This window comes from Spermophilus citellus (genome assembly GCF_964194105.1).
Source record: "Spermophilus citellus genome assembly, chromosome: 16".
Classification (NCBI taxonomy): domain Eukaryota; kingdom Metazoa; phylum Chordata; class Mammalia; order Rodentia; family Sciuridae; genus Spermophilus; species Spermophilus citellus.
In genome coordinates, this window is record NC_138196.1 from 31,401,212 (window position 1) to 31,428,233 (window position 27,022).

The window sequence follows — 27,022 nt, forward strand, 5'->3', positions numbered from 1 at the left end:
GTGGGTTCCTGGAGCCTGCTACCTCATTAATAACTTACACTTCTACACAGGAATTTGGGCCCAGTTTCAGTCTCAACTTCCTAAGAGGTCCATGATGTAGGGGAGAGAGGATGCCATTTTTCTCAATTTATGGAGAAAGAAGAGAGTGCAGATTCCATTGTAACTCAATAGGCCACTACTAGGCAGAATCAACTCTCAGTGACCTCTATGTAAATTGTACGATTTGTGAATTATTGGTGGAGAATGTAATGTATTCCTTTATGCTCTAGTACATTAATGTTTTTCACTATATTAAGTTGATTCTTTATGAACCATATACTCATTTAACATATGCACATGTACATTTATTTTTCATTAAATGAATAAATGTTTAATTCTAAAGTTTATTGTGCTTTACTTTTTTTGTGTGACAATTTTGATCATGGTTTTCCTGTGTTAAGTGGGTTATTGGGGACTGAGTCAACTCTCCAACAGCCCTGAGGTAAATCTATAATCATCATCTCATCCAAACAATTGTTCACAGTGGAGAGAGAGTTGTATGGGAATTTTATTTTTTTATAAATGTATGCTTCTAAAGAAATAAGCATTACAGAAAGGTGGATTTTTTAAAGCAAATAAACTGTTAATTATATATATATATATATAGGCAACAGTGAAGTCATATAACACAGAAGGATAGGAGTGGGGAGAATTGTAGAATAATCTGTGCATTTCATGGGAAACAAGTATCTCCCCTAGTGATATTAATGTAATATTGTAAACTCATTTCAGTACCAAAATTTAAATTAAAAAGGAAGGAGGGGGCTGTGGAGTAGAGGCTGTTGAGAAATCTCATTTTCAGCAAGTTAAAAAAAAAAAAGAAAAAATCACGAAGGCAATTTAGTTTATTTTTTAAACATTCCCTATAGTGTTGTGAAGCTCAAACAGCAGCTCTGAGATAGTTCATAAACAACCAGAATGCAAAGAGGAGGAGGGTAAACTGGATGGAAACAAATAGGAAACTGTCCAATTTAATTGACCAGGCTGATTAAAATGAGAAACGTAAACATGGTCCCCAATGAGAAAATGTTGGATATGCAAAGTCACATCTTTTTAGATTCCTGTTGGAATGTTTGTAACCCATGAAACTGCCTGTGTTATTTAAATAATGAAAACAAAAATGAAAAGCTTAATATTGTTGATGAAATGGCATGGTCACCTGAAGCCCATATGACTTGTAAAGTAGTGTAATAATTTCCCTGCACAATGTAGAGCCTATATAGTTCTGACCCAGTGGCTCATTGTGCCATCTACCCTGTGTAAGACTATGTAAAACTCAAGGAGTTGTCTGAAATAGCCAGGTAAGCATCGCTATGAAGATGAAATGAGAAGGGGGACCATCAGCCTGCTAGCTCTCTAGAAATGAATGGTTTTCTACTTAATGTATTAGTTTATAGAAGAGAAAGATAAGTCATTTAAGGTAATTGTTTTACTTTTTAGAGATCAGGAGTAAAAGTATACTTTTTTTTTTTTCAAACTTGGGACTGTATATTCTTTGCTTAATGAAAATGGCTTTTCCCCCTGCTTATAAACATAAATTGTAGAAAATAGGATAGGCCAGATGATGATAGAGTAACAACCTGGAAATCTCAGCGCCCGACAGCAACAAGTATCAATTTCTCTTTCCTGCTATGTGGTTGTCATTTATCAACTAGGTGCTTGGCTTACCAAAAGCAGCTGGAGCAGTTATTCCACCCAAATCTGTGAGGTCTCATGGCAGAGGAGAAAGAAGTGAAGTCTGGAAGAGTGTAATGCAAGAAATAAATACTCTGTCCTAGTACTAAGAAGTCCCTGACAGTTCATTGGTGAGAATTAATCATATAACACTACCTATGTACAAAGGGACATGGAAGTGCAATCAGACCTTTAAAACAGAGAGCCAGAAATATTTGGTGAATCACTCATATGTAAATTACAGTAATCTACCAGTGTATTGGGGGAAAATTTCAAATATTTAGTAAGCTTCCTTCCAGATGCTTTTGTTTGAACATAGAGGTTGTAAACAGAGATTTATACTTGCTTTTTGCCCCTAAGTGTTGGCTAAAGGAGCTCTTTCCCATTCTCTTAAAATAAAAATGTATCATTCTCTTTGGTGGTTGCATTAGGTTTCATACCATAATTTATTTGATCAATCAGCAAATTAGGCTTTTACAGTTACTTCACTACTATAAGCAAAGTTGTGATGAACATTTTAGCCCATATCTGGGGGTTTTTACGATGATTATTCTACTTAAAACCAGTGGAATTTTACATGACATTATATAAATATTTTTAGTTCTTGTAAAAATTGCAAGGTATTCTACATGCGGAATGTACTAACTTAATCTTACCACTTCAAGTGAATGAAAACTTCTATTTCTTTATGCCTTTGCCAACTCTAAATAGATTCAGTATTTTCCATTTTAATAGGCAGTAGTAATATCTCATTTTAATTTTCATTGTGGGTGGGGTTGAGGGACTTTTCCTAAGTTAGTTTTCCATAATCCACTCTAGTACCTTGATCATTTTTCTTTGGAATGTTGATCCCTCATTGATTTCAGGGTGTTCTTTGTATGTTAAGAACTAGTCTTGATAGTTGAGTCATTTCACGCTGGTACTGCATGTTGACCAGCATCTATTAAGTGTAAAATATATTCAAATTCTCCTTTCATTTTAATATCAAAACACTTTGTTGTGATGCAAGTATTTTGTAAACGTATTTTGTATTTATCCTTGTTTGTGGCATCTTTTGCTCTATTGGATTTTAAAATTTTAATTTTAATTCAGTCTTTATGACTTTTGACTTTTATGCCATGCAGGAAGTCATCCCACATTCAATATTACAAAAGTGTTCACCCATGCTTTCTTATGGTACTTTAGTGGCTTCATTTATTATAGTTTAATATTTTGTCTGCCTATGGTTTGTTTTGCTGACTCTGGGGTAATCATAGTGAATGTGCTTGTCCCCCCATCCATGGGAGATATTTTCCAAGACCCCCATAGATGCCTGAAATGATAGACAGTACTGAATCCTGTATACAAGCCCGGTCACTATTGGGACAGTTGGTCTCACAACCAAGACAGCTACTAAGTGACTAAAGGCAGGTAGTGCATACAGAACGGATATAATGGAAAAACAAAAATGTGCTAAGTATGTGAATAATTAATTCAGTGAAGCATATAGTTAAGCTTAAAATACCATGTAGATATCTCATGAGCTCCAGACCTGAACAGTAAGTCACTTTGGGGATATATTTACTCAAGAACACTTGACTTAGATGGTTCATGCTCAGGGCAGACAGAGCCAGATGGCAATAGCTCTCATCACACAACTCAGGAGGGTTCGTAATTTAAAACTTAATTTTTTTTTCCTGGAAGTTTTCATGCTGTGTTTTTGGACAAGTAACCAAAGCTATGGAAAGTGAAACCTCTGGTAAGGGGAGGTGGGGGGGACTACGGCCTTAAGGAAAAATAATACAGGGTTGAGGTGTAGCTTATTATTCTCATTAAAAATCACCTTTTGGAATCCTTGAAACTAATTATAAAATACCATAGAAGGAGCTTCATGTTGAAATGAAATCTGAGATTTATCTGAATTCACTTTTGACTTTGGTAATGATTTTCTGTACTTAAAATGGTTCTCTTTTTCTTTCTTTCTATTTTCTTTTTCTTTTTTTTTTGTTTACATAACACACAAGTTTATGATTTAGCTCTTTCTTCATGATTAGCAAAATTCTTGTAGCTTCCTCTTCCTTTTCCTGGTCTAAAACTGATGACATTTTTCAGAGGTCTTGTTTCTTCATCTTGTGCTTTTTGCATGGTTTTACTTATGCCTCCAGCTTTAGGTATAATTTATGCCTAAGATGTGAAAAAATATATCCCAAAAGTGGTTCACTCTTTGGGTCTGGAGTTCATGAGGTATACATGTTGCATTATTTAACTCTAAAGTTATACTTAACTTTATGCATCACTGAGTTAATTATTCACATATTTAGCCGAGTTTTATCTTACTCTGTTCAATTTTCTTTCTATCTCCTTCCCTCATTCCTCTTTCCCTCTTTCTTCTGTTGATTTCAGGATGCTCTTTGTATATGAGGGACCAAGGTGATAATCATTCATTAAATATCAGTACAGCATCCCAAACTGCCCATTTTTCCTAGATTTCACTCTATTACTTGTCTAATTCCAAAATATGGATGCAAGATATTAGTTCTCTACTCCTTAAATTTTATATCAAGTTTAGTCATGAATTTCTGTTCATCCTGCTTCATCCTCATCTTCTTGCCACAGTTCTTTACTGCATATACATCCTAAACCTTCCAGTTCAACTCACCTTAATTTCCCCTCTGAATTATTGTCCTAGTCTGCTACTAGCTTTGCCTGTTCCTCCCTAAATTATTATCCACAATTCTTTGATAATTTTTTTAAGCACATTCTTCTCTGATGAGGTTTCAAATGTTTTCATGTCAGAAAGGTAAGAAAGTTATCTCTTCTTATTTCTGGGGGGCCGGGGGTGGGGGAGACTCCAAGTCCAGTCTGACATGCTAAGTTTGAAGTACCTCTGAAGGACACAAAAGTAGATATTGAGTCAGCATCTTCATAGAAGAGGCGGAAGCTCAAGGAGGGTCAGTGAACTAAGGATGTCAGTGTGGGAATGTTCTGTGGTAGACACACAAGTCTGGATGAGATCATGCCGGAAGACATTGTGGGCTGAGCTGTGAAGAAGGGGCTGTCCCAGAGACCTGCAGAAGTAGAACAGTTGATGTTTCAACAGAGGAAAAGGAGCCAGCAAAAGAGACAGAAAAAGGCCAGAGAGCAGGACAGAGTTGTTGGTATTATACAAACAGGACAAGAACCATTTGGAGAACACTCACTTATTACACCCCAAAGTCAAGTAGGACTTGGCCTCACCAAGGACAACTTGACCTCACCATTTCCGTGAACCGATGGAGTGGAAGCCATATTAAAATATGGTGATGAGAGGCCACTATTGAGTGAAGAATTCAAGAATTCAAGATCTCTGACAATGAAGGGGGAAAGGAATTGCATGTAGCTTATTTTTTTAAGATGGCATGATTTTTAACATGTTTGAATATTTAGTTTATTTAATGCTCAGTTATGTTTTAACTATAAATCGCATAGTTAATAATGTCCACCTCATTAAGTAGTCGAAGAGAAAAGGCCTAGGGTATTCTGACACACAGTGGGCCACCCGTATAAATAAAATTCGGTCTCTTTCCCTTTCTTCCTTTCTCCTGTTTCCCTACCACAGTTCCAGGGAGCCTACCATCCTTTTTAAGAGTAAAACCATTTTCTTTGGCCTCGATAGAAGTATGCTTTTGTGTCTCTTACTAGTCTTTATTGTGTTCAGTATCTCTTATAGTTGTTTCCTTGGTCGCTGGGCAAATTCTACTATGTATGTCTTAGATTATATGGTATTATCTTAGCTAATTAAATAGAAGTGCATTTTCAGTTCAACAGTTTGAGAGCAGATCTGTCACCTGCTTTAGAAAACATGTTTAGCATCACCTGGCCCTTGTCACACAAGGAGCAGTTAATGAGGCATCAGGTTTTATCTGTACCGGGGAAGGCCAGGGAAATGGGCAGCGAGCATGCTTTTGCGAGATGCCCTGTGTGTCTACACAAAGAACTTTTGTTTGGAGTAAGTAATGGCAGTCTTAGTCACACTGTTATCCCTAATCAATATTTTGGAGAGATCCTTGGCCCATTTGTTGATTGGGTTATTTGTTATCTTATTGTCTAATTTTTGGAGTTCTTTGTATACTCTGGATATTAGGGCTCTATCTGAAGTGTGAGGAGTAAAAATTTGTTCCCAGGATGTAGGCTCCCTGTTTACCTCTCTTACAAAAGGCTCTGTGAGCTCCTGTATCTGAACCACGGATACAGAGAAATTATCCATACAAGACTTTAGAGTCCGAACAGGATTGTTTTGAAGTTGTGTTATTATATCAAGCATATCAAGAATGATTATTTTTTCTTTCTTTACAGTGTATATTTTTTTCTTCTTTCATGGTGGCTTTGTGTCTGTGATCTTAAAGGAACCTTGTATGGTGTGTACAGTAATCAAAGGGAAGGAAAAAGAATGAGAAGACAGCCTTTTTTTTTTTTTTTTTGTTAAGCACCATTAACTCGGAGGCATGTACCTGGAATGCAGATGCACTTTGCTGATTTCGTTTGGATAATGCTGTAAGCTGGTCTCTGATAATTGCCTTCTGTAATTGGAACAAATTTATAATTATGCTAATTTCTTCCTAGCCACCCAATAGATGGAAGCCGAGCTAATCCATATCTGTCCCTGCATTTTCCTGGTAGATCATTACATGATTAGCCTTTCACTGTGGCTGACGGAGACATTCTTATTCTTTCTTATTTGATTTCTCAGATGGTGTGTATATCTCTGTGTAAGTGATACATATCCGTGTTTTGTTATCTAATTGTGTGAAACATAGAAGTCAGCTTTGAAAACTGGCTTTCGTATGAATGTTTAGAACCCTTAATGCTTTAATCCTTAGTAAAATGGCTATTTTCTTAGCACTTGAATATATATTGTATGTTAACAAGCAGCAAAAAAAAAGTGGTAACTGTTAATTAATATCCCCTCACCACCACTTCAAAACCTTATTTACATACCTGAGATGATGGGGCAAATGTTAGTATAGAAACGGATTTGAGTCCCTCTGAGGGGGCTGGGGTCTAGCCCAGTGGTGGAGTGCTCGCCTAGCCTGGGCAAAACCCTGGTTCAATTCCCAGTCCCTCCCAACTACAGAATGCCTCTGAAAGCTAGTCATGGAGTCTTACTAGAGTTCCTCCCACCCAGAAATAATGCTCTGAATGAAATGGCAGATTCGGAGCATTCAGGACATGAAGCCTGGGAAGCATCATCCTAAGGGCTGCTTCATCAGAGATTCAAACGCAGAATTCTTTCCTCCCTCGCAGATGGGAATGAGCAAAGGTAGAATTAGCTAAAAAGCAAGATCTGTCACAGTTTGGGAAACACAGCCAAAAAGCAGATGACAGCCTCTCCCCTGCCTTACACATCGTCTTTTGATTGCGCACCTCTCCCCATTCTCGTATTCGTGCTTCATCTGTGTAATGTTCTCCTCTCCTCTGATCCTCATTCTTGGGAACGCTGTACATTAAAGTAAACACGTTTCATTCTTCACTCGTGACAACGTTACAGTCTAGGTAAACAGTAGATGAGGATGTTCACTGTCCCAGAGCCCATTTGCTTGTCAAAATAAATTTTAAAGAATAGCATGAGGCTGCACCTGACTTTCATAACTGAAGCAGGGAAGTTAAAGGACAAGGCTGATCTGAGGAGAGGCACACCCGTCGGAACCTCACGCTCCACAGTCAGGATTCGGGCTTGCACAGAGTTACCCTGTCTGTCATCTCATTCAGCACCAGGGAGTGTGCGGTTCTGGCTGTGCTCATCAGGTTTCTGCCACTTGCCTGGTTCTGCTGTGGTGGCTTCACAATTAAGCTGAATTCCTGCTTCCTTTGTGATGCATAATCAGATAAGTGGAGCTAAATTGAAGAAAACTGCAGTGTAGGGGGCTTTAAAATCAATCCATACAGTCAAGAAAGAAAAGCAGATGAAAGGGGAAACTTGACAATGCTGTTATAAATAACCCGAAGGAAATATTATCCAGGAGAGAAGGGAGGACAGGTGACATCTACTCTGAAAGTGGCAGAGCAAGTAACAACCTGAACTAACATTAGAAGATAATGTGCTTCATTATGAGCAGAGGAGTGTCCCTCCATGTGACAGTTAAGTCCTGGTTAAGATACATGTGACAATGCCAAGTCAAATCATGGGAATGGCTGAGGGGCAGCACTTTGTGTGGTCACTAGGAGGCTTAAGAAAATGACTCTTGCCTCCTGATAGAAAAGATATTTGAAGGCTCCTAATTCCCCAACTGCCATTCCCCACTCATGTAGCCTTAGGTAAATCATGTCATGCATAAATCGGGAAAAATAGTTTTCTTTTGCCTACTTTGTTGTGAGGATCAGACAAGAAGGTATAGATACTGATGTGTCTACTGGCTAAAGATAGTGACAAGTTATCTCTGCTGTTTCCTTATCTTTTCCTCATGCTCACAAAATGGCTACCACATCTTCAGAATTGCATTTATATCCAATACCAACAGAAGAACAGAAATATTTGTCCATTTTCTGAAAAGAGCAATGCATTCTTTTAAGTCACCCCCTTGACTTGGATACAGTTTGTCTTGTGAAATATTTTAGGGCTGTAGGCTGTATCTTCACAGCAAAATCTCATGGACTATTTGCTTCCCTCATTTCTCCTCTTTGCCAGAAAGGCAAAATAAAATACTGCATAACTTTGAAAAGGCTGGCGTGACGTTTTATGAGCACTACATAGACACATGTTACATTTGAGTAGTGTTTTAATGTCAGGATAATTCAGTCACTTTCTGAACTTCCTGTCATGTTAGTATACCCCAACTACAAGGTTTGTGTTCAATTGAGAGCGGTCCTCTAATGTGTCATGTGAGACAATACACTTATTCGACAACGTTGCTTTTGTTAGGGAGGATTTTTTCCCATTGTTCCTTAGGAATCATTATAAAAGTCAAAACTATATTTTTAGAATTATCTTCAATGGTGATAAACCTCTATATTTAAGTGTAATTCTTCAATGAGTATGTGGTCAGCACCCAAACCTGGCAATCGATACTATGACTAAGGATAATGGTTAAAAGGAAGAACAAAACTTAGCTTTGGATCCAAATTCTGTCTCTACTATTAAAAAAATACACACACACACATATATATATGCATACTAATATATATATATATATATTATACATACATTACACATATTTTATATATATGTTATATATATATATCATATATATATTTGACTTTGGTCAATGTGCTTAAATCTCTGATTATTTTTCCATAAATTGGGAGTGTTAATAATGGTAGATACTCATAGAGATCTTTTAACACTCAAATCAGCTAGCTCATGCGGTGCTTTAAAGAATACCTGGCATGTGGTAAACACTCAAGAAATGCCAGATCTTACTGTTATCAGACTGGGAATCGATCCATTTGATCAAAACTCACAGTGTGACTTAAAGTAAGTGATAAATTTTCCTAGGGTGTGGAAGGTCAGAGGATCCCTCTCAGTCTCTGTGGTATCCTGTCTTAACTCAGCTTGGCCCACTCTGCCCCTACCCCTCTATCCCTGAGTGCATCTCAGTTTAGATGCCCAAGAGCCAGTACGATATGCTAACCTGCCCTCTGTTCCTCTAAATAAATCCCATCATACTTGATCTTGGCAACATTGTAACCTCACAAGAGGTTTGAGAGGTAGTGTGAGAAGTGACCACATTGTGGACTGCTGAGGTCTCCTGACCATACCTACGTGGCCTTGTATCTCTACCCTGTCCCAGGAAACAAGGCTGCTTTCCCAAGTCATCCTTGACAGTAGTATGGGAAAAAAAAATTTTCCTCTTATATTTTGAGTGAATAAATGAAATTCTATAAGAAATTCAAATCCACATGTGGCTATTATGATATACTAGCAGTTTCCAGAAAGCATTTAAGAATAACTACACAACAAACATCACTCCGCTAGGTCATATCTGTATTTAAAATGATTATACTACAAGTGTCACTCTTTCAGATCACATCTTTGTATGCTTAACTCTCTGACCTAAAGCAAGTAATATATCCCCCTCCCTTGGCCTGCAAGCAAGATTTTTTGTTCATGTTCTGAAGGAGCTTGTCAATGAGTAGGGCAGTAAGAAAAGGATCACAATGTGTATACGAATTTTGAAGCTTCAAAAGTCATAATGCTGAGATTGCATCTGTAATCCATCTAAGCAATTCCATTTGACCTTGAGTCTGGCAGATTCCAAGAAAGAGGAACTGGAATTGAGGGATAGGAGCACTAAGTATATAACATCAATGCATGGTCCATATGGGTACTTGCTAGGGGACCCAAAGGTTGATACTATCTAGAATTCAAAGGTCCAGGGCTTGCAATTCTGCATGGGAGGAGAGCTGGCCTATTAATTGGCTTTCTCTTCCTTCTAAACTGGACGGTTTCATGTTTGCTGGGGTTTTTTTAAATTTTTTTTCCATTTATAAGGCTTAATAATACGACTACCTTTTTCATTCTCTGATGGAATATTAAGAATTAGAACAGCAACATGAGAATTCTTTGTTGTGGGGGTGGGGATACTGTGGATTTAACCCATGGCCACTCCACAGCTGAAATACATCCCTAGCCCTTTTAGTTTTTTTTATTTTGAGACAGAGTCTTGCCAAGTTGCTGAGGCTGGCTACAAACTTGGGATCCTCCTGTTTTAGCCTCTAGGGTTGCTGGGATTACGGGTATGTGCCACCGTATGAGAACATGAGAACTCTGGCATGCTATCATGGCAGTAAACATTTAGGTGTAGTGTTTATGTACGTACATTGGTAGATGTGATTGATCAAAGGTCAGAAAGAGTGAAGCACAGTTACCATACATACTAACAGCCCATAGGTAACCCTGGTCTCAAGTAAGATGATCTCTCTCAAAGCACCTATCTCTGTGCTCCTTCCAAAGGAGTCTCCTCCCCATCTCATGACATGGTGCTGCCTGTTGCTGAGGAAAACCTCTAGCTCACCAATTACATACCTTCTGTGCCCAGTTAACCAGAATGACTGATGAGGAACCTGCTATCTGGCTTGAAATCTAATGGTCTTTGATAGTCTGTGTTTCCAGATTTGTTCATAAACTGGAAAAATCTACAAATTGCAGACCATCTGTACATAACACTATGCTAATGATGCGGGCATCCTGAAAATGCATAAACTCATTACCTCAAAGTAACTAGTTTCTTCACATATACCTAACTGTGATTATCCATCCGAGCCCAGCATAGGGAATCTTGATGAAGAATTGTTTCTCTGAGGGGTGAATGTCTCCAACAGCCTTCAGAAACATTCTTCTTCTCTGTCAGGAGAGAGGACCCGTTAGCCTGAGGTCATTTGGATCAGTGATACAGAGGTCTGTTAGCCTCAGTGTGGTCAATGTATTGATCCCATAATGCTAATTAGAAAATTTGTATTGCTTTTGTTAAGAGCTTAATTAGGGATTTCCAGTGTTGGCAACCTCTTGTAAAATAATTTCTGGATTCAGTGTCTGTGCACACCCTTATAATACTTGCAGAATACTGTGTACAGGTCAAAAGTTGCTTGATGCCTGCCAGTCACTTCCATGAGAAAGACATGAGAGTAATCAATAACACCTCTGAACCAGAACATTCTGAAATGGGTGATGCCAATAATGGAAATGAATTAACTTCAGGGAAGGGCATTGAGATTCTCTTGGTGATTGTGCTCACGAGGGAACAGAAAGCTGCTGCACCGTGGTTTTTATGGAGAAGGCGTGCAAATCAACATCTGACTCATGAACATGCTTTATTTGGTCCTCACATTATATTTTATAAGACCCAAGCCATCATGTTTGAATTGAGAAATATTACATTAAAAACACACACCTTTGGCTTCTTGTGAAAAACAGAAACTCTGGCCCCACTGGACCTGCACTTTCCCACGGTGGCAACACTTGTTCTCTGACCAGTGCTAACGCATTTTCACAGGTCTTAGGGTCTACATTTCGCCTAAGTCACCCCTCTCCCATAATTCCTGACACTGAGGCTAAGTATTTCATAAATTTGAAGACCAGTATGATGCATCAAAAACCAAAATGATTTTTGAGCAAAAATGAGTTCATTGTCATTTTTCATTGTGTGCTATTTTTTTTAAAGAAAGACCTATGTCTCTGTCTAAAGTGGGAATGCAAAAGGAGACAGAAAGTGCCACACTTTTTTAAGAAAAATGAGCATGAGCTCATTCCTCTGTGGAAATGAAGAATAGTCTCTTGTCTTTAATATGCAGACAATGCACATGGCTATCTTGCACGCTGTGCCACCTCACTAATTTATATTTCCTTCCTGGCCACCAGGAATACTAGAATTTGCAACTGCTGGTGTAGAGAATGTGAGCATGAATACACACACACACACACACACACACACACACAGGTGTGTGTGCATGTCTGTGTGTGTCTTATTTATTACACTATTCTATATTAGGAGCACTTAGCTCATCAGAAATGTTTTAAAGATTCTCTAAGTGACAAACGCATAAATCTAAGTACAATTTGTCACTTTTATAAGCTCTGAAAATACCAAACTGATTTCCTCATAAAGATCCTGCCATCAGTTAAATGGATAAACCATTAGGTTACAAATAAAAAACAGCTCCATAGTTAGTACTCTACTAATGTGCTGATTGTTTATAGACATCACTGGGTTGATGGACCTCAGTTGTGACATTATGAACACCGAGTATACCAGAATATAATATGGAAACCTAGTAGCAAACCACAGGGTGTGCCCATAGTATTGTGGATGAGAGGGGTAGGCTGTAGAGCAGGACCGGCTCACATAGCAGCCTAGGCTGTGAACTGAGCATCTCTAGGGGCATCAGATGTATACAGAGAAGGTGTGCCTCCTCTTCTCTGGATTTGCACAAACTGGGTACCTCGGAGTGGCCCAGCTTAGGCAGCTTTGGTCCCTCCCTTCTGCAGCTCAGAAAACCTCATAATTGCATCAGGCTTAAAGTCTTTCCTTGTTTATTCATTTTTAATTTGGGGCTTTCAGATCAGTTTTGAATTTAAGAAACTTTCAATGGCTAAATATAAATTTGAAAATTCCTGTGCTACATGAGAAACAAAAGGGTGTTTGGGGGGGGCGGTTGCAGTGGGGTGTTTTGTTTTTTGTTTGTTTGTTTGTTTCAGATTACAAAATCTTTTCCTTAAAAATTGTGCTCTATATGTGTAATAAGAATTGTAATGCATTCTGCTGTCGGGTATTTAAAAAAATAAAATCAATTTAAAAAAAAAAAAAGCTTTTCCTTAAAAGTGCCACAATCAACTACTTGGAAGAACAATTAGCTCTACTTATGATCTCTATGAACATAATGTGTTTCTTGCTATCTTTTAAGCATGTATGTGTTTGTGATTGTATTTTGTTTTACAAATTTGAGGTCACACTAAACATACAATTTTATATTTTGACTCTTGTGTTTTTTCAGCATTTTCTGTGTTTTCACTTATTGAAATCATAATTTTAATGCCTGTATAATACTATCATATTGATAAATTGTGAATTGCTGAAACAAAACCTGATTCTTTGGTGTGCCACTTTGACATGCTTCATTTGCTTTCTTCCTTCCTTTTTTCCTTTCTTCCTCCCTCCCCTCCTTTCTCCTTTCCTACCCCAAATAATTGAATTTGGTTAAATCCTCATTTGCATTTCTACTGCTTTCTTTTGGTAAATTCCTAAGTTCATAGTGGCAAAAAATATGATAAGTAATAGGTATCGTGATGTAATAGGTATTACTATCTTTAAGGTGGAGATAAGTATTAGGAAAACTGTGAAAGCAAAGTGGGTGAGTAGAAGGGGCTTCCTTTTCTAGAAAGGGTTCCATGTCTGATCTGAACCCTGAGTCGGAAGTGGGAGAAGCCTGGGGAATGCCCGTGGGAAAGATCTTCTGGGCAAAGAGATCAGCAGGTATCAAGGCCCTGAGGTTGGAACTTGCTTTGAATTTTCTGGAAGAGAAAGGAATCCGGTAGGTAGGGCTTCACTGGAGTGTGCCTGGAGTTCTTTAAAGGATCTGAGGTGGACATCTGATAGGGAGGGGGGCTGTACACAAGGACTTTAATGAGGCTTGGGAAGAATTTGAGTCCATTGAAGGATTTCTAGCTAGAAAGTGGCGTTACTGGATCCCTTGGTGGTGAATCAGGTGTAGAGGCAGGAATGGAAGCCACAGACAGATTAGGTAGTAAGGATATAATGGTAGTGCAGTAGTAGCTGAAATAGCCTTTGTCTTCTCTCCAAGCAAAAATCAAAGAAACTAGGAAAACAAGAAAGTGTGAAGAGAGGTGGTAGTGATGTAGTATACCCTTTGCTTTTTTCTTAGGAAGCACCTCTAGGATGTTGTTTAGTTTTTCTGTTATTAGTGGTGTAGAATACTATTCAGTTATTTAACTGTCATGTAGTTTTGTTGTTATTTTTAATGAAGACATTAAAGGGTATACTCATGTTTACTGGGATGGGATTTTGTCAAGTTAAATGAGTGTTTCAGATGTTCATATTATTCTTACCATATCACTTGTGGGAATCTGTTATTTATCAAATTTCTGGCACATGATCTCCTAGTTTCTTGGCCTAGTTTGCTTCATGCATGGTTTATTTTTCTGTAAGTTTTCAATCCGAAGCCAAATCTCTGCTGGTGACTGTGGCTTTAATCACCCCTGGGCCCAGATTCCGTTAGGAAAGCTTTCTCTCCTTCCCAGGTGCTGGGACTGTCTTCATGTCAGTCTCCAAGGCCACTTCCCACAGGACTCTCTGCCTGTCTACTCTCTATAAATGATTTATCTGTGGACCAGTCCAGACTTCCCCACCTTCCTGGCCAGTTGTTTGGGAAGAATAAAGAAGAACAGCAAGAGGGCGGGGAGAGCCTTATACATGCTACAAATAGCAAACCTCGGGAATGAACAATTAGCAACTCCTGCCTGGATTTGTGAACCGGAGGAGAATACAGGTGAAGCGACAGCCCTCAGACCTGTGTGGTTTAGACCTGGTTGTTCAGTCCAGTGACATGGGAGTGGTGCTGACTTTCAGAATCGAATTCTACTGGCCTTACAGGAAGCTTTTCATCTTAGAGGTTGGTGATGGTGTTATTTTCGGGTGAAGACATGGATTTACTTATTAAATGTAAGATCTAGGAGAGAAGGGGGCATTTTGGTTTTGTTCACATCACTTTACGCAGCACTCAGTACCACCGCTGATAGTCAAAGAATTCACATATCTGTCAATAACTAAACGAATGACTCTGAAATATGTAGTGGTCGTGAGAATGGAGGACATTGTGTCACAGAGGTGGGTCGACTGTGGACTGTGATCCATTCCACTGCCCTGTCTTCTCCAGATAGCTGTGCTTCTGGACTCAATGCCATTATTAGTAGCTGCCCCTCCAAGTTGGAACTTAGTGATGTCCGCAGCGATTCTGGATGCTGCTAGGGAGATACGCTTTTCCATTTCATGGTCCTGTACCACTTGGCTTTTATAGGTCTCTTTTGTGTTCTCCTGGAGGCCTCAGATCTCCTCTTCTGACTATTTGGCATCATTTCCTTTTTCTCAAGTTGACTTTCCCTGGGTAAATTTGGAGGGTGATGAGTTTTAGTATCTAAACTCATGAATGAAGTGGTATCTGGGGTAAGTATTGAAGGATCATAATAGATTTTCTTGTGATAAGTAAATCCCCTTTTATAAAGACCAACAAGCCATCATTATAACAAACTGTTATATAACAGATGCCACTTGTTTACTGGTGGTAAATTAGTTTTTGTTTTTTTTTTTTTTTTACATTTAAATACAAAATGAAATGAAGCATCCTATTCTAAAACCAACTTTCAATTAGCATACCTATTGGGCAGAATGTGACAAAATGCCCCCTGGTGCTTATGTTTTCATATGAGATCTGTTTGGAGTAGTCACTGTCATCGCATGCTATGATAAATTAGTCTTTACACGTCTTAAACTATGGTAGCTTACACATTCTGATAACTGAAGCTAAGCAGTCATGGCCAAACAAGAAATATCCGGTGCTGCCAAGATGGCGCTGGAGAGTTGAAATGTTACCTAGATTTGGAAGCAAAGGACAAACAGGGAAGGAACAAAGATCACACACAGGAGGCTGACAAGCTTTATGAAATGGGTGCTAAGTTTATGTGACCAAGAATGAGGATTTGGGGAGCAGAAGACTCCCATCTGTCTCTTCCTCAGGTGTCTAAGGAGAGAGAAACTTAGTAAGGATAGGATCCAGGTGGAGCTGGAGAGAGTACAATACGTTCTCCAGGAACAAGCTCTAGAGATTGAAATAAATCAAGAACTAGCCTCTGCTCAGAGAACGGAGGAGATGGTCTCCTCCAGCAGAGAGACTAGGCCTTACATGGTCAGGTGCATAACCCAGAGCTCAATTGTCTGCTGAATCACTGGAGGAACGGTGTAACTAATCACCTGAGAAATGGATCTTCAAATCTGGAGAACACTAAGATTTGAATTTAATTTATGTGCCTATCATTACTCGAATCTGGATTACTTTGGCCTTTATACAGTCTCACATCTTTTTTAAAACTTGTTTAAATACAAACATATTGACTTAAAATTTTGTTCAATAAATGGCCTCTCAAAACAAAGTATAAATTCAGCATGTGTGTTGGTTCTCTGAGCTCGATTTTTATTGAAATAGCAGCAGCGGCAACAGCAGCAGCAGCAGTATTGTAATGAAATAAAATGAAATGACCTAATTGCAGTCACCTCTTTTCTCTCTTCCATTGCGTTTTTAGAAAAATGGGTCAAAGTCAGTAGACTATTTGTGTTCTTTTCCTACTTTCAGTTTATTGAGTATCCATTTCCTGAATAGAACAAGATTTACTAAATAAAAAGGATAAGATATGGAATAAAGAAAAAAGTCGTAATTATACTATGAGTTAGGTACATCCCTTTCCTGCACACCAGAACTAATCACCTTCTGATTGCAGAAGAGTTATTATTTTTTTCTAATAACTTTTCTAAACCTTCTTTCCTTCCTGTAGGTGGAATGGCTGAAAAATGAAGAACCCATCGACTCAGAACAAGATGAGAACATTGACACCAGGGCTGACCATAACCTGATCATCAGGCAGGCACGACTCTCTGACTCAGGGAATTATACTTGCATGGCAGCCAACATAGTAGCCAAGAGGAGGAGCCTGTCAGCCACCGTGGTGGTCTATGGTAAGACCAGCCCAAAGGCCAGGAATGGATAGGGAGGGCAGAAGGCAGAAAAGTAGAGAGAGGTGTATTTCACTAAACGTTTCCCTGCTTAGAGCTGAAAGGACCTGGGGGGCTCTCCACTCCAGTGCTCTGTCCTGCCTCCCCCACTTGGCAAGTGAGGTAACCTCCCTCTTGCTATTGATGTGCTTGCTGTTCTGCCCAATATGGGACTTCAATTAGATAGTGACATTTCCAGTCTCTCCCCTTTAAAAATAATAATAAAAGTTGTTTGTTTTCTTCCGTTATGCTTATAGTTTAAAAGCATAGTGGGCAGCTTCTGCTTCTCTCCATTCCCAAACCCAGCGTCCACCCCCCCCCCCCCATCCCCATTCCCTCTGCCAGTTGCTTTCTCTCCTGGCATATGAAATCACCAAAAACAAACATTACTATTTGCTGACTATCTCAGGTATTATAGAAAAGAAGTTCCCAGATGTTTAACTAAAGGCATTCCCTTCCATAATAGAAGAGCCTTGGGATTTATATTCAAAGCACTTAAAGTAATAGAAATTCAAATGCTGATATTTTCTTCTTATACTCTGGATTTTCAAGTGCTTTAGAGATCTTTTGATGAAGTCTTCCTATTTTTTCATAATTTCCCCCACAAAGCACACTCTCTAGATCCTGCCTAATACAGATGAGTAGATTGAGGGGTAGCAGAGGTGAGGCCCAGGCTGCCTCACCCGTCTCTTGGTCCCCAGATGCCCAGCTCACAACACCTGGCACAGTGGCTTGCACATAGTAGGCAATCAGTAAAAACCTCTCTCCTTTTTTTTCTCCCCTCCCCATTTTTGTCTCTCAGTGAATGGAGGCTGGTCTTCCTGGACAGAGTGGTCAGCCTGCAATGTTCGCTGTGGTAGAGGATGGCAGAAACGTTCCCGGACCTGCACCAACCCAGCTCCTCTCAATGGTGGGGCCTTTTGTGAGGGAATGTCAGTGCAGAAAATAACCTGCACTTCTCTTTGTCCTGGTGAGATATACGCAGATTCCCTTTCCCTTCTGATCCACCAACACTATTAAGCTGGTGTGAAGCAATCAATATAACCTTCCTTTCCAAAGTCACCCTTTCCCAGGTTCTGAGGATAGAGCCTTTGTCTAATGAGGGACTCATTGTAATGGCAACATTGTCAATTCAATACCCTTGTTCAGTGTTTTAGGGCATTTTTTTTTTATAAGCAGATGACTTCATACACTCATTATCTGCAAGCCAAATGCTCTTTGAAGCATTTATACTACCATTGTTTGGTTGGGCTAAGCCACCCCCTTCTCTCCTTGGGTTCTCCCTCTTTGTGGCATGTCTTTGTATAACAGTAAGCAGGGACTAGTTTGTTTTCTTCAAGCACAAAGGATCAGGTACCAAACACTTGACCTTTTATCCATTTTGGCTTTGTATTTATTTATAATACAATTGGCAGGGATCATACACTTCTCACAGCAGTTTATATTTTACCTTGGGTATGTGTTTGCCTTTCTTTCTGAAAAGAGAAACCTCATTTACCAAATGTGTCTTTTATCAGTTCTGTTCTCCTCTTCCTGGCTGTAACCCAATTCATACAATGAAAAGTAGATGAAATGGAAGATGGCTTTCTTTATGGAAAGCATATCCTCCCACTGAGAAATAAATTGATCCTGCATCTCATATGCACTACAGAATATTAATTCCAAGGACACGGGACCAGAGCCTAAAATTTCAAACTTAGTTGCACCCAAAGCTAAGTTGAGGCTCTCACCAGCAGAATATTCTTGGAGTTTCATTTATTGAGTGCTTACTATGTGCCAGGTACTGCGCAGGATATTTTTCTATGTAATGTCATTTAACTCTGTGTTGTGAGTTTTATTATCCCCAGCTGATAGACTGGTCATTGTAGCCATATGATTGCCCAGTGTTGCATCGCTTATAAATTGGTACAACCAACTCAGGGACTCAGAAATTTTGCCTCAAGTTCACTATGTTTTTTAATCTTACTCTACTCTTGACTAATTGCTTTAGATTAAAAATTGTGCTACCATAACCCAAATAAGCATGGTTAGACTATTCCTAGGAGGTAATGGGGCAATTGTCTCAAACATCTGCCCTAATCTCTAGGGTTGATTTTTAATGGAATTAAGTTTAGTTTGTTCATTGCTACATGCAGCAGCAATCCATGACCCAAGAAATTCTATTTATGTAGGTCCTGGCATCTTGGGGTTTGACTGACCTGTTTTAGTTTAAAGTATCAGTATATTTGGGTTTAATTTTTTAATAGTATAGGGACATTTAGGGTTAGAAGATAGTTTATTTTTATTTTACCCTCTGTTCTCAAGTGTCAACCCACAAGGCAGTAGCTGGTTACCAAGGGCTACTGCATAGTTTACCTGTCCATCTAAGATGCACTTGAGCATGAAAGACTGGGGAAGAATAGATAATGCCCTTATCAGCCAACCCAAAGATACTGGTCTTTCAGCTGCTTGCCTAAATTCAATAACTTGTCTCATCCTGAAATAGTAAGAGAATTATATCACTGCATTTTTTTAGGAAAAAAAAAACAGGGAGAGAGGATACACTTACCTGTGGATTTATTGTTATTTTGGTGGTGATTTCTTTAAAATCCAGTGCTAAGGACAGCAGCAGCAACCCTGGAGGGAGTCTCGTGACAGCTGCTTCCTTCTAATGATGGTTTCTGTTCTTTTCCTTTTGAAGTGGACGGAAGCTGGGAAGTATGGAGCGAATGGTCCGTCTGCAGTCCAGACTGTGAGCATCTCCGGATCCGGGAATGCTCAGCACCACCCCCGAGAAATGGGGGCAAATTCTGTGAAGGTCTCAGCCAGGAATCTGAAAACTGCACAGATGGTCTCTGCACGCTAGGTAACACCTCCTGTTTAACGTCTTCGGTGTTGGTGCATGATGTCCATATATTCACATACTTCAAGAAAGGATGTCACAACCACTAACTGGGTTAAAGTAGTCAGCAGGAAGCCAGATCACCAGGCACAAAAAAGCAAATAGGTAGGAAGCATACTAACATGGGGCGATTTTTAATTTTTATCATAATCTAATCAGATAGAAAATATTTAAGACTATCAGTAGCTACCACTTGTGTTTGGTGAAATTCTGGTACTGACCACTGTGTGCTTAGAGTTCTCCCAAGAATTTTGCAGCACTATAAGACATGGAAGTGTTCAGAGGCCAGGATTCCTTGGCGAAGAATGTGTGTTGCAACTGTAGCTTACAAATGGTGGGGGATAGGGAGACCTCTAGAGGTGTGTAGTTTCATGTCCCATTGATCAGACAGGGTAGAAAATGGCATGATTGTTTCAAAACTTCTAAGCCTTTGCTTTATTCCCAAGAGCAAACTGTTTTCATCTCCAAGTGACTGTATGCCTGGGTTAAAAGGGAGGATCAAATATATTCAAGAAGAGTCAGGGGTTTTTTGTTTGTTTGTTTGTTTGTTTCTTTGTGGCCCTAACCAAGCCACTTAACTTCCGTGACTATAAGTACCAGAAGTGATCATAGCCACTTTCAGTTACTATCAAGGAAAAATGAGAAAAAGACATATTGACATCTTTTTTGGCACCAAGTTGGTGCTCAGTAAATATTAACCCCTCCTCCATTTCCCACTTGGATGAGCTGAGGTATGTTGATTTTACTTGGATCCTTTAAAAAAAAAAAAAAAGAAGACTGGGAGCATACGTATTTGCTGGAACTAGTTTCCCTTCTTGGAAAACTCATGGGGTGATATCTAGAAAAAAAATATAGCTCAATAGTTTGAGATCTTTTCAGGAATATATGTCACTTTTTATTAGGGAAAATGACAGTATGTTGAATTTCTTTTCCTGCATCTATATGACTGGGTACCATTGAAGGCAAGCACATGCTAACTGTTTTGTGTGTTCAGAATAAATCTGTATGGGTTATTCATCGTTTAAAATGGTTAGAGCATTGAAACGAGTACTTTTTTATAGTTCATTATTTTTTTTCCTCTTTAACAAGTTTTATTGGTGCATTACAGTTATGCATAGTACTGGAATTTATTATGCCATACTCATTCATGCACATTTGATCAATCTCACTCTCCCTTCCCGTCCTTTTTTCCCTTCCTTCCTCCCCCTGATCTACTTGCTCTATCCATTGTTCCCATGTATTATTATGATTATTAAGTTATTATTATTATTATTAGTAGTAGTAGTAGTAGTAGTAGTAAGTGTATCATAATTAGTTAGTGTATAATAATTATATATCCAAGCAGGATTCATTGTAGTATGTTCACACATGGACATAGCATACTTCTGTAGATTTTGTTCCCCGGTACTTCCCCATGCCCTTCCCTACTTCTTCCCTCTTAATCTTCTTCTACTCTGTTATTCTCCCAGGCACTTATTAATAATCCACAGTGCCTTTATTTGCTAGTGAAAGCACTAACTCCCCTGCACATGTCAGACACGGTGCAAGGGGCTGTGACAGAAGACAACACAGCCACCAGTTCCAGTGACGATAGAGCCGTGCTCACCAACAGATTCATATGAGCATTTGTCTTCTTCAAAATGCCTTCCCCTGTCCTGTATAGAAAGAAACTGAACACCAACTAAACAGCAAGATGTTTAAGGAAATGTGTTTCTGACAATCCTTCAATACCATTAGATTTTTCTATAAATACACCTCTGAGATAGGACTGTTTTTTTTTTTTTTTTTTTTTTTTTTTTTTTACTATTTACTATATTTTTACTATTGTGGCCAGCACTGAGAATTTATTGGCAAGTGTTCATCCTACTTGAAAATCCTAGGTGACAAACTCATTAGGGTTCTACAGACAAACAGAACCAACAGTCTGCGAAGAAAAACCGAGATAGTGCTCAGTGGAGAGAGATTTATTATAAGAAATTGGCTCGTACATTTATGAAGTCCAGCAAAGTCCCAAAATGCAGAAACAGTATTTCAGGTCAAGTCCAAAGTAGAACCAGGAAGACCTGATGTCCCAACTTAGAGGCTGTCATATGAGGAAAGCAGATATGCCAGTTCAGAGACTGTCGGGGAGAATTCTGTGTCACTCCGGGTAGAGCCAGCCTTCTATTCTATGATGGTCTTCAACTGACTGACTGAGCCCATTCACCTCTAGAGGCCAAACTGCATTACTCAGTCTTCTAATGAAAATGGAATACTCTCACAGAAATACTGAGAAGATAATGTATGACCAAACATCTGGGCACTCCATGGATCACTCAAGTTGACACATAAAATTAACCATCATCAATGAATATGTTCTTGTGAAATTCAGGAAGCTCAGTCTTTCCATGAAGCTACTCATGTCCCTAGTTCAGGCATAGCTTTAAGTAATTCATTGATTTACTGAATGGACCTCTCCTTTGGGTATTGGCCATGTATGGTTTTAATCACACAAGTAAGTACTTTCTTGAATATTCTGTTGGTGTTTTCCCCTGGTGGAAATATTTAGGAAGACAGTGAGGTTTGGAATGTCTTCATCATTGGAGGTAGAATCTTCCCTAAATCCATTCCCCTCAAGTTGAAAATGCTATAGGAGCCGCCTTCTTCTTTTTCTTTTCCTATTCAAGCTATCTATTCATTCATACATTCTCTTTTCCACATAAACATGCTTTTTCCAGTTTCCTTGCCTGTATAGTGTGCATATGAGGTTATCTATCAAACATGTTTCAAAATTTTAAGGGCTTTAGTGACTTATCTTTCTTGAGGGAGAAAGTATATATAATCATAAAAGTGAATGAGATCTGTTTGCATATCAGTGGGAACAGAGCATATTTATAAGATCCCAATACCTGGATGTAGTATATCTTTCTAGACAGAAAGTGGCCACCAATATCAACAAAGATGAGTAACATTTCACTATCTGTAGAAGCACCAAGCAACAATCCAGTTAAATGATGCCAGCAACACTGTGTGTTCCTCCTGGGTACACTGTCAGAGTTCTCTTGATGAAAATAGCTGCACTTTCAGGATAGAGCTCCAGCAAAGGATGGCTTTGATTAAAATAGCATTTGGCAACAGCTTTATGGAACAGTGGCTTTATTGAAGGATCTAGGTCAGGTTACAATTTGGGAATTTACTTCATCCTAACTTTTTTCCCTTTAAAATACCAACATGACCTTAAAGCAATTCCTCAATTTCCACTTTCTCTTGGAGGTTTGACAATGACATTGCTTGGCTCTTGGATGACCTACAATTCTTTGATTTTGTTTAGCCTTCAACAGAGTGTCTGGGTTTCTTTTGTTGTCCCTGAGGGCTGAATTTCTCCTAAAGAAGGAGCTGCCAGCTCTGAATGATCACTTTAATATTTGGGTGTGATTGTTGCTTGGTCAGTTGTGACTGAAGCACAGAACCTTAGTGTCACGCTATCACAGATGGCCACACCTAAGTGCTCTCAGCAAGAAAACACATGCCCCAAGACTGGTGAAAATCAAACGGCACCATTCTGGCCAGTAGCAGTGAGTCTGTGGGTCCAAACTGCAAGCATAAAGTAAACCTCTGATCCCTTTATGCTAGAACATTGATTTTCCAGAGAAGGAAGATAATTATGGAGTGTGATTGTCAAGAAACAAGAATTTGTGGATCCATGTTCTCTGAGTGTAAACACCGCACTCAGTAGCTTTCTGACCTGAGCAGAGCAGGTCCCTTCTACCTGCTGAGCAGAGCAGCTTCTGTGCCCTGAGAATCACAGCCAGAGCTGAATAACCTGCACGTGTCTCGCTGACAGGAACAGAAAGATGAAAATGATGGGGTGTTTAGTTTGATCCTCAGGAATAAGAGAAGCCTTCTGCCTCTCTCTTTATTCCAGTAGAAATAAAACTAAGGGATTTGGCTTGAGAAAATGAAATGGATCTGCCTCAGAAGGGATTAGTGCCTAGATGTGTAGCTTGGCTAAAGCCAGAGAAATGCCACAGGGCCTGCAGAGAGGCAGTCTTCAAGGCTGAGCTACCTGAGAGCTCATCTGTCCTTCTTGTCGAGATACAGCAGAGGTCAGTTCAACATTGACAGTTCAGAAACTGAAATATCAGTTAAAGGGTGGTTTGTTTTCATTTCTGATGGGTACATTGATAAGAAAAGTTTGAAGTGACAGTCTGAGAAACCACATCAAGGATAAAGACATCTATACAATAGCAAGTTCAAGTAAACATCCCCAAGCTACCTCTAATAATCTCACCACATTGTCTGTTGAAAGACCTACTTAAATGACCTAGAGGAAGCAACTGAAAAGGTGAGCCTATAATCACACAAAAATAATGGCTGCTTTGTTAAGCATTTTCTCTTGGACCAATCTAAGCCTCATTGTTATCTATTACCATAATTACCTGAGTCCCTTCCCTATATTTTCTAGGGTACTGAGAAAGAGAAATTTTATACTGGAGATAACTCAGAGTATCTGAAACAACTCTTTCACTTTTTTGCCAGTGGTTTCATGGATACTGATTTTGCATAAAGGATCCTAATAGACAGACATCCCTTCATCAGAATAAAACCATCAATTCTTTTCTTTGGACAAAGATTCAGGAATTCATACTTGACCTATTTTTAAACTTTTAGTTTAAGATAAGTTCATATTTTAGAACCAGTTCAACTGCACAATCGATTAATTATACCATAAATGCTACACAGTAAAGAAATGGAAATGTCATCAATAAGATAACATGCTCACACAGTGCATTCCTGTTGTCACCAAGTATCCTACCACTTGCTAATTCTCCCAAGTGTGGTTTCATTATTAAAATCCCATTCCCATTCCATTTATAGTACATAGTAGATGCTCCTTCATATGTAAAGTTTTTTCCTAGAAATACACAATAGCTTGCCTTTCTGCATAATAAGCAATGGATTAATTCCTAGTTGTTCTCAAGTATACCGCATGGCAAATGTGGATATAATATTGCAGACCCACGGGAGTAATAAGAATGTAGACGTGGACCCCTATGAAGTCATTAGCAACTTAGCAACAGTCTCTCCCCCATGCCCCAGTAAACGCTTTCCCACTATGGGAGCCCATAAGAAGGCCAGTGAGTAACAAGCTTTAATGAGACAGAGTGGAGTGTCTTCCAGACTCCAGGTTCCATTGTGCTTAATTACAAAAGAAAATAAAGCAGAGTGATCACAATACTCAGGTGTCTTAATGAAAGCATTCTTGTAAATTCTACAAAGCTAATAAAACTGTTTCTTCCTTATGATAAGAAGACCTGCACTAGAGTGCCATATCCAGGGGAGAATTGAGGATAAAGGGGGTAGAGAATAAACCATATACAAAAAATCACCTTAAAATTCATCCCCTTTGTTATCTGCCCACTATAGACTTTTCTATTTGTAGGCCCTTTTTAATGAAAACATAAAGATGTCTGATTGTTTTTTGAACATAATCCCCCTTCCAAATAAACATTGGCTTCCATCCACTGGGCCATGATTGATATGTATTTCATAAGCTCTTAAAAGTCTATGGCCTTCTTATCAACCAGCTCTGAAACACTTAAAATGCCTTTTGTCATGCAGGACATTTTCCTTTTGTCAGGTCTACTCTTTATTTCCTCATGGATCTGTGCTACAGGTACATAGAGTAACCTAGGTGATAATTGCCTTCTCAAGTAATAGAAATCAAGGCAATTATGCTGCCTGCCTCTTCACTTCCTCTCCTTCTATTCACTTTTTTGTCCCCAACATGTTTCTGTGTCTTTTTCTACTCTTGCTTATGTTCTTTGGGTGGCATTAAACAGGAAGTGCTATGCTTTGTTTTAAACACAATCTCTGGAAGGTTATTTATCTCAGGCACATCTGGTTAACTTTGTCATTTTATGAGAGAATCAAAATCAAAGCTCCACTGTAAATAGGGAGGACCCTGAACAGGAATTGAGGGAACTGGAGAACAAGATGCTGTATCTTCACTTCATATGAGTTGGGAAAAGGATAAAACCAAAGATAGGTATTGACTCTAAACTAGGGATGTGTGGAGTTCAAGTGTCCGTGAGGCTGGGCCTGGGTTGATTTAGCATTCAGAACTGAGGCTACGTACATAGGTAGCCTTCCAGGTTCCCCTGGGACTCTGAGTTGAACCTGATTACTCTCTTTTTGAAAGATCAGAAAGGGATGTGTACCTACAATTAGGATAAAGGAATGATTGGAGCCAACTAGACTTGAAATAAACTGCATAGATAAAAGACAGGTTGAATAATCAGGGCTCTGTGATCAGATGGCTTGAGTTTTCATTATGAAGACAATACTGTGAGCAGGAATACCCTGAACAAATTTAATTTTTAAGCCTAAATTTGCTCATCTATAAAGTAAAATTCTTAATAATATGTATTATTGGTGCTTTTTCTTTTTCTTTTTTTTTTGAGAAGATGAACCAGTTCATGTGAAGCACTTAGCATCCATAATATGCACTCCATTTGTGTGAATAATGATAATGATAACAATAGTATGTGTGTATGTTTTCTATTAACAAGATTTTTTTTTTAACTGGGAATTTAACCCAGGGGAGCTCTACCACTAAGCCACATCCCCAGCCCTTTCCTTTTCATTTTTAATTTTGAGGCAGGGTTTCATGAAGTTGCTGAGGCTGGCCTCAAACTTCTGATCCTCCTGCTTCAGCCTTCTGAGAAGCTGGGATTTATTGGCATGTGCCGCTGTGCCTTGCCTCTCTAATAAAGGGAATTTTGTAGCAGAAAAAAATATTTTTATCCCTGTATATATCTATATATACATATATAGATATAGTTATATATAGATATAGATATATATATATATTTTCCATACCTTGAAAAGTATCAGCATGTGAAACTTCAGATATTTTGTTAAAATATTTCCTGTTAGATCTGATTAATACAGTGTTTCTAATGTAATAAAATGTACTTGTCATTAAAATAAATGAGATACAAATTATATTTTTATGCAAACCAATTATGAGCAGTAATTTGAGAAATACTACCAATTGTAAGGAAAAAAAAAAAGAGAACCCTAACCATTCATGAGGATTCTTTTTTTTTTTTTTTTTGGTGGTGGGGGGGTGTACTGGGGATTGAACTCAGGCTCTCAGCCACTAAGCCACTCCCCTCACCCTATTTGTATTTTCTTTAGAGACAGGGTCTCACTG

The 27,022-nt window shown here is 38.8% G+C and overlaps 1 protein-coding gene across 6 annotated transcripts in view; it reads left to right on the forward strand.

Moving 5' to 3' along the window:
* UNC5D (unc-5 netrin receptor D) overlaps positions 1–27,022 on the forward strand; it is a gene marked incomplete at both ends in the record, with an annotated part of 514,193 nt that overhangs the window by 394,100 nt on the left and 93,071 nt on the right. For 3 of the 6 annotated variants that reach the window (XM_081269820.1, XM_081269821.1, XM_081269822.1), the window contains 3 exons: positions 16,727–16,907; positions 17,746–17,913; positions 19,624–19,788. In XM_081269820.1, the coding sequence (XP_081125946.1) occupies positions 16,727–16,907; positions 17,746–17,913; positions 19,624–19,788 (514 nt within the window). The remainder of the gene's footprint in view (positions 1–16,726; positions 16,908–17,745; positions 17,914–19,623; positions 19,789–27,022) is intronic. The other 3 variants (XM_081269825.1, XM_081269824.1, XM_081269823.1) reach the window with 1 other exon arrangement.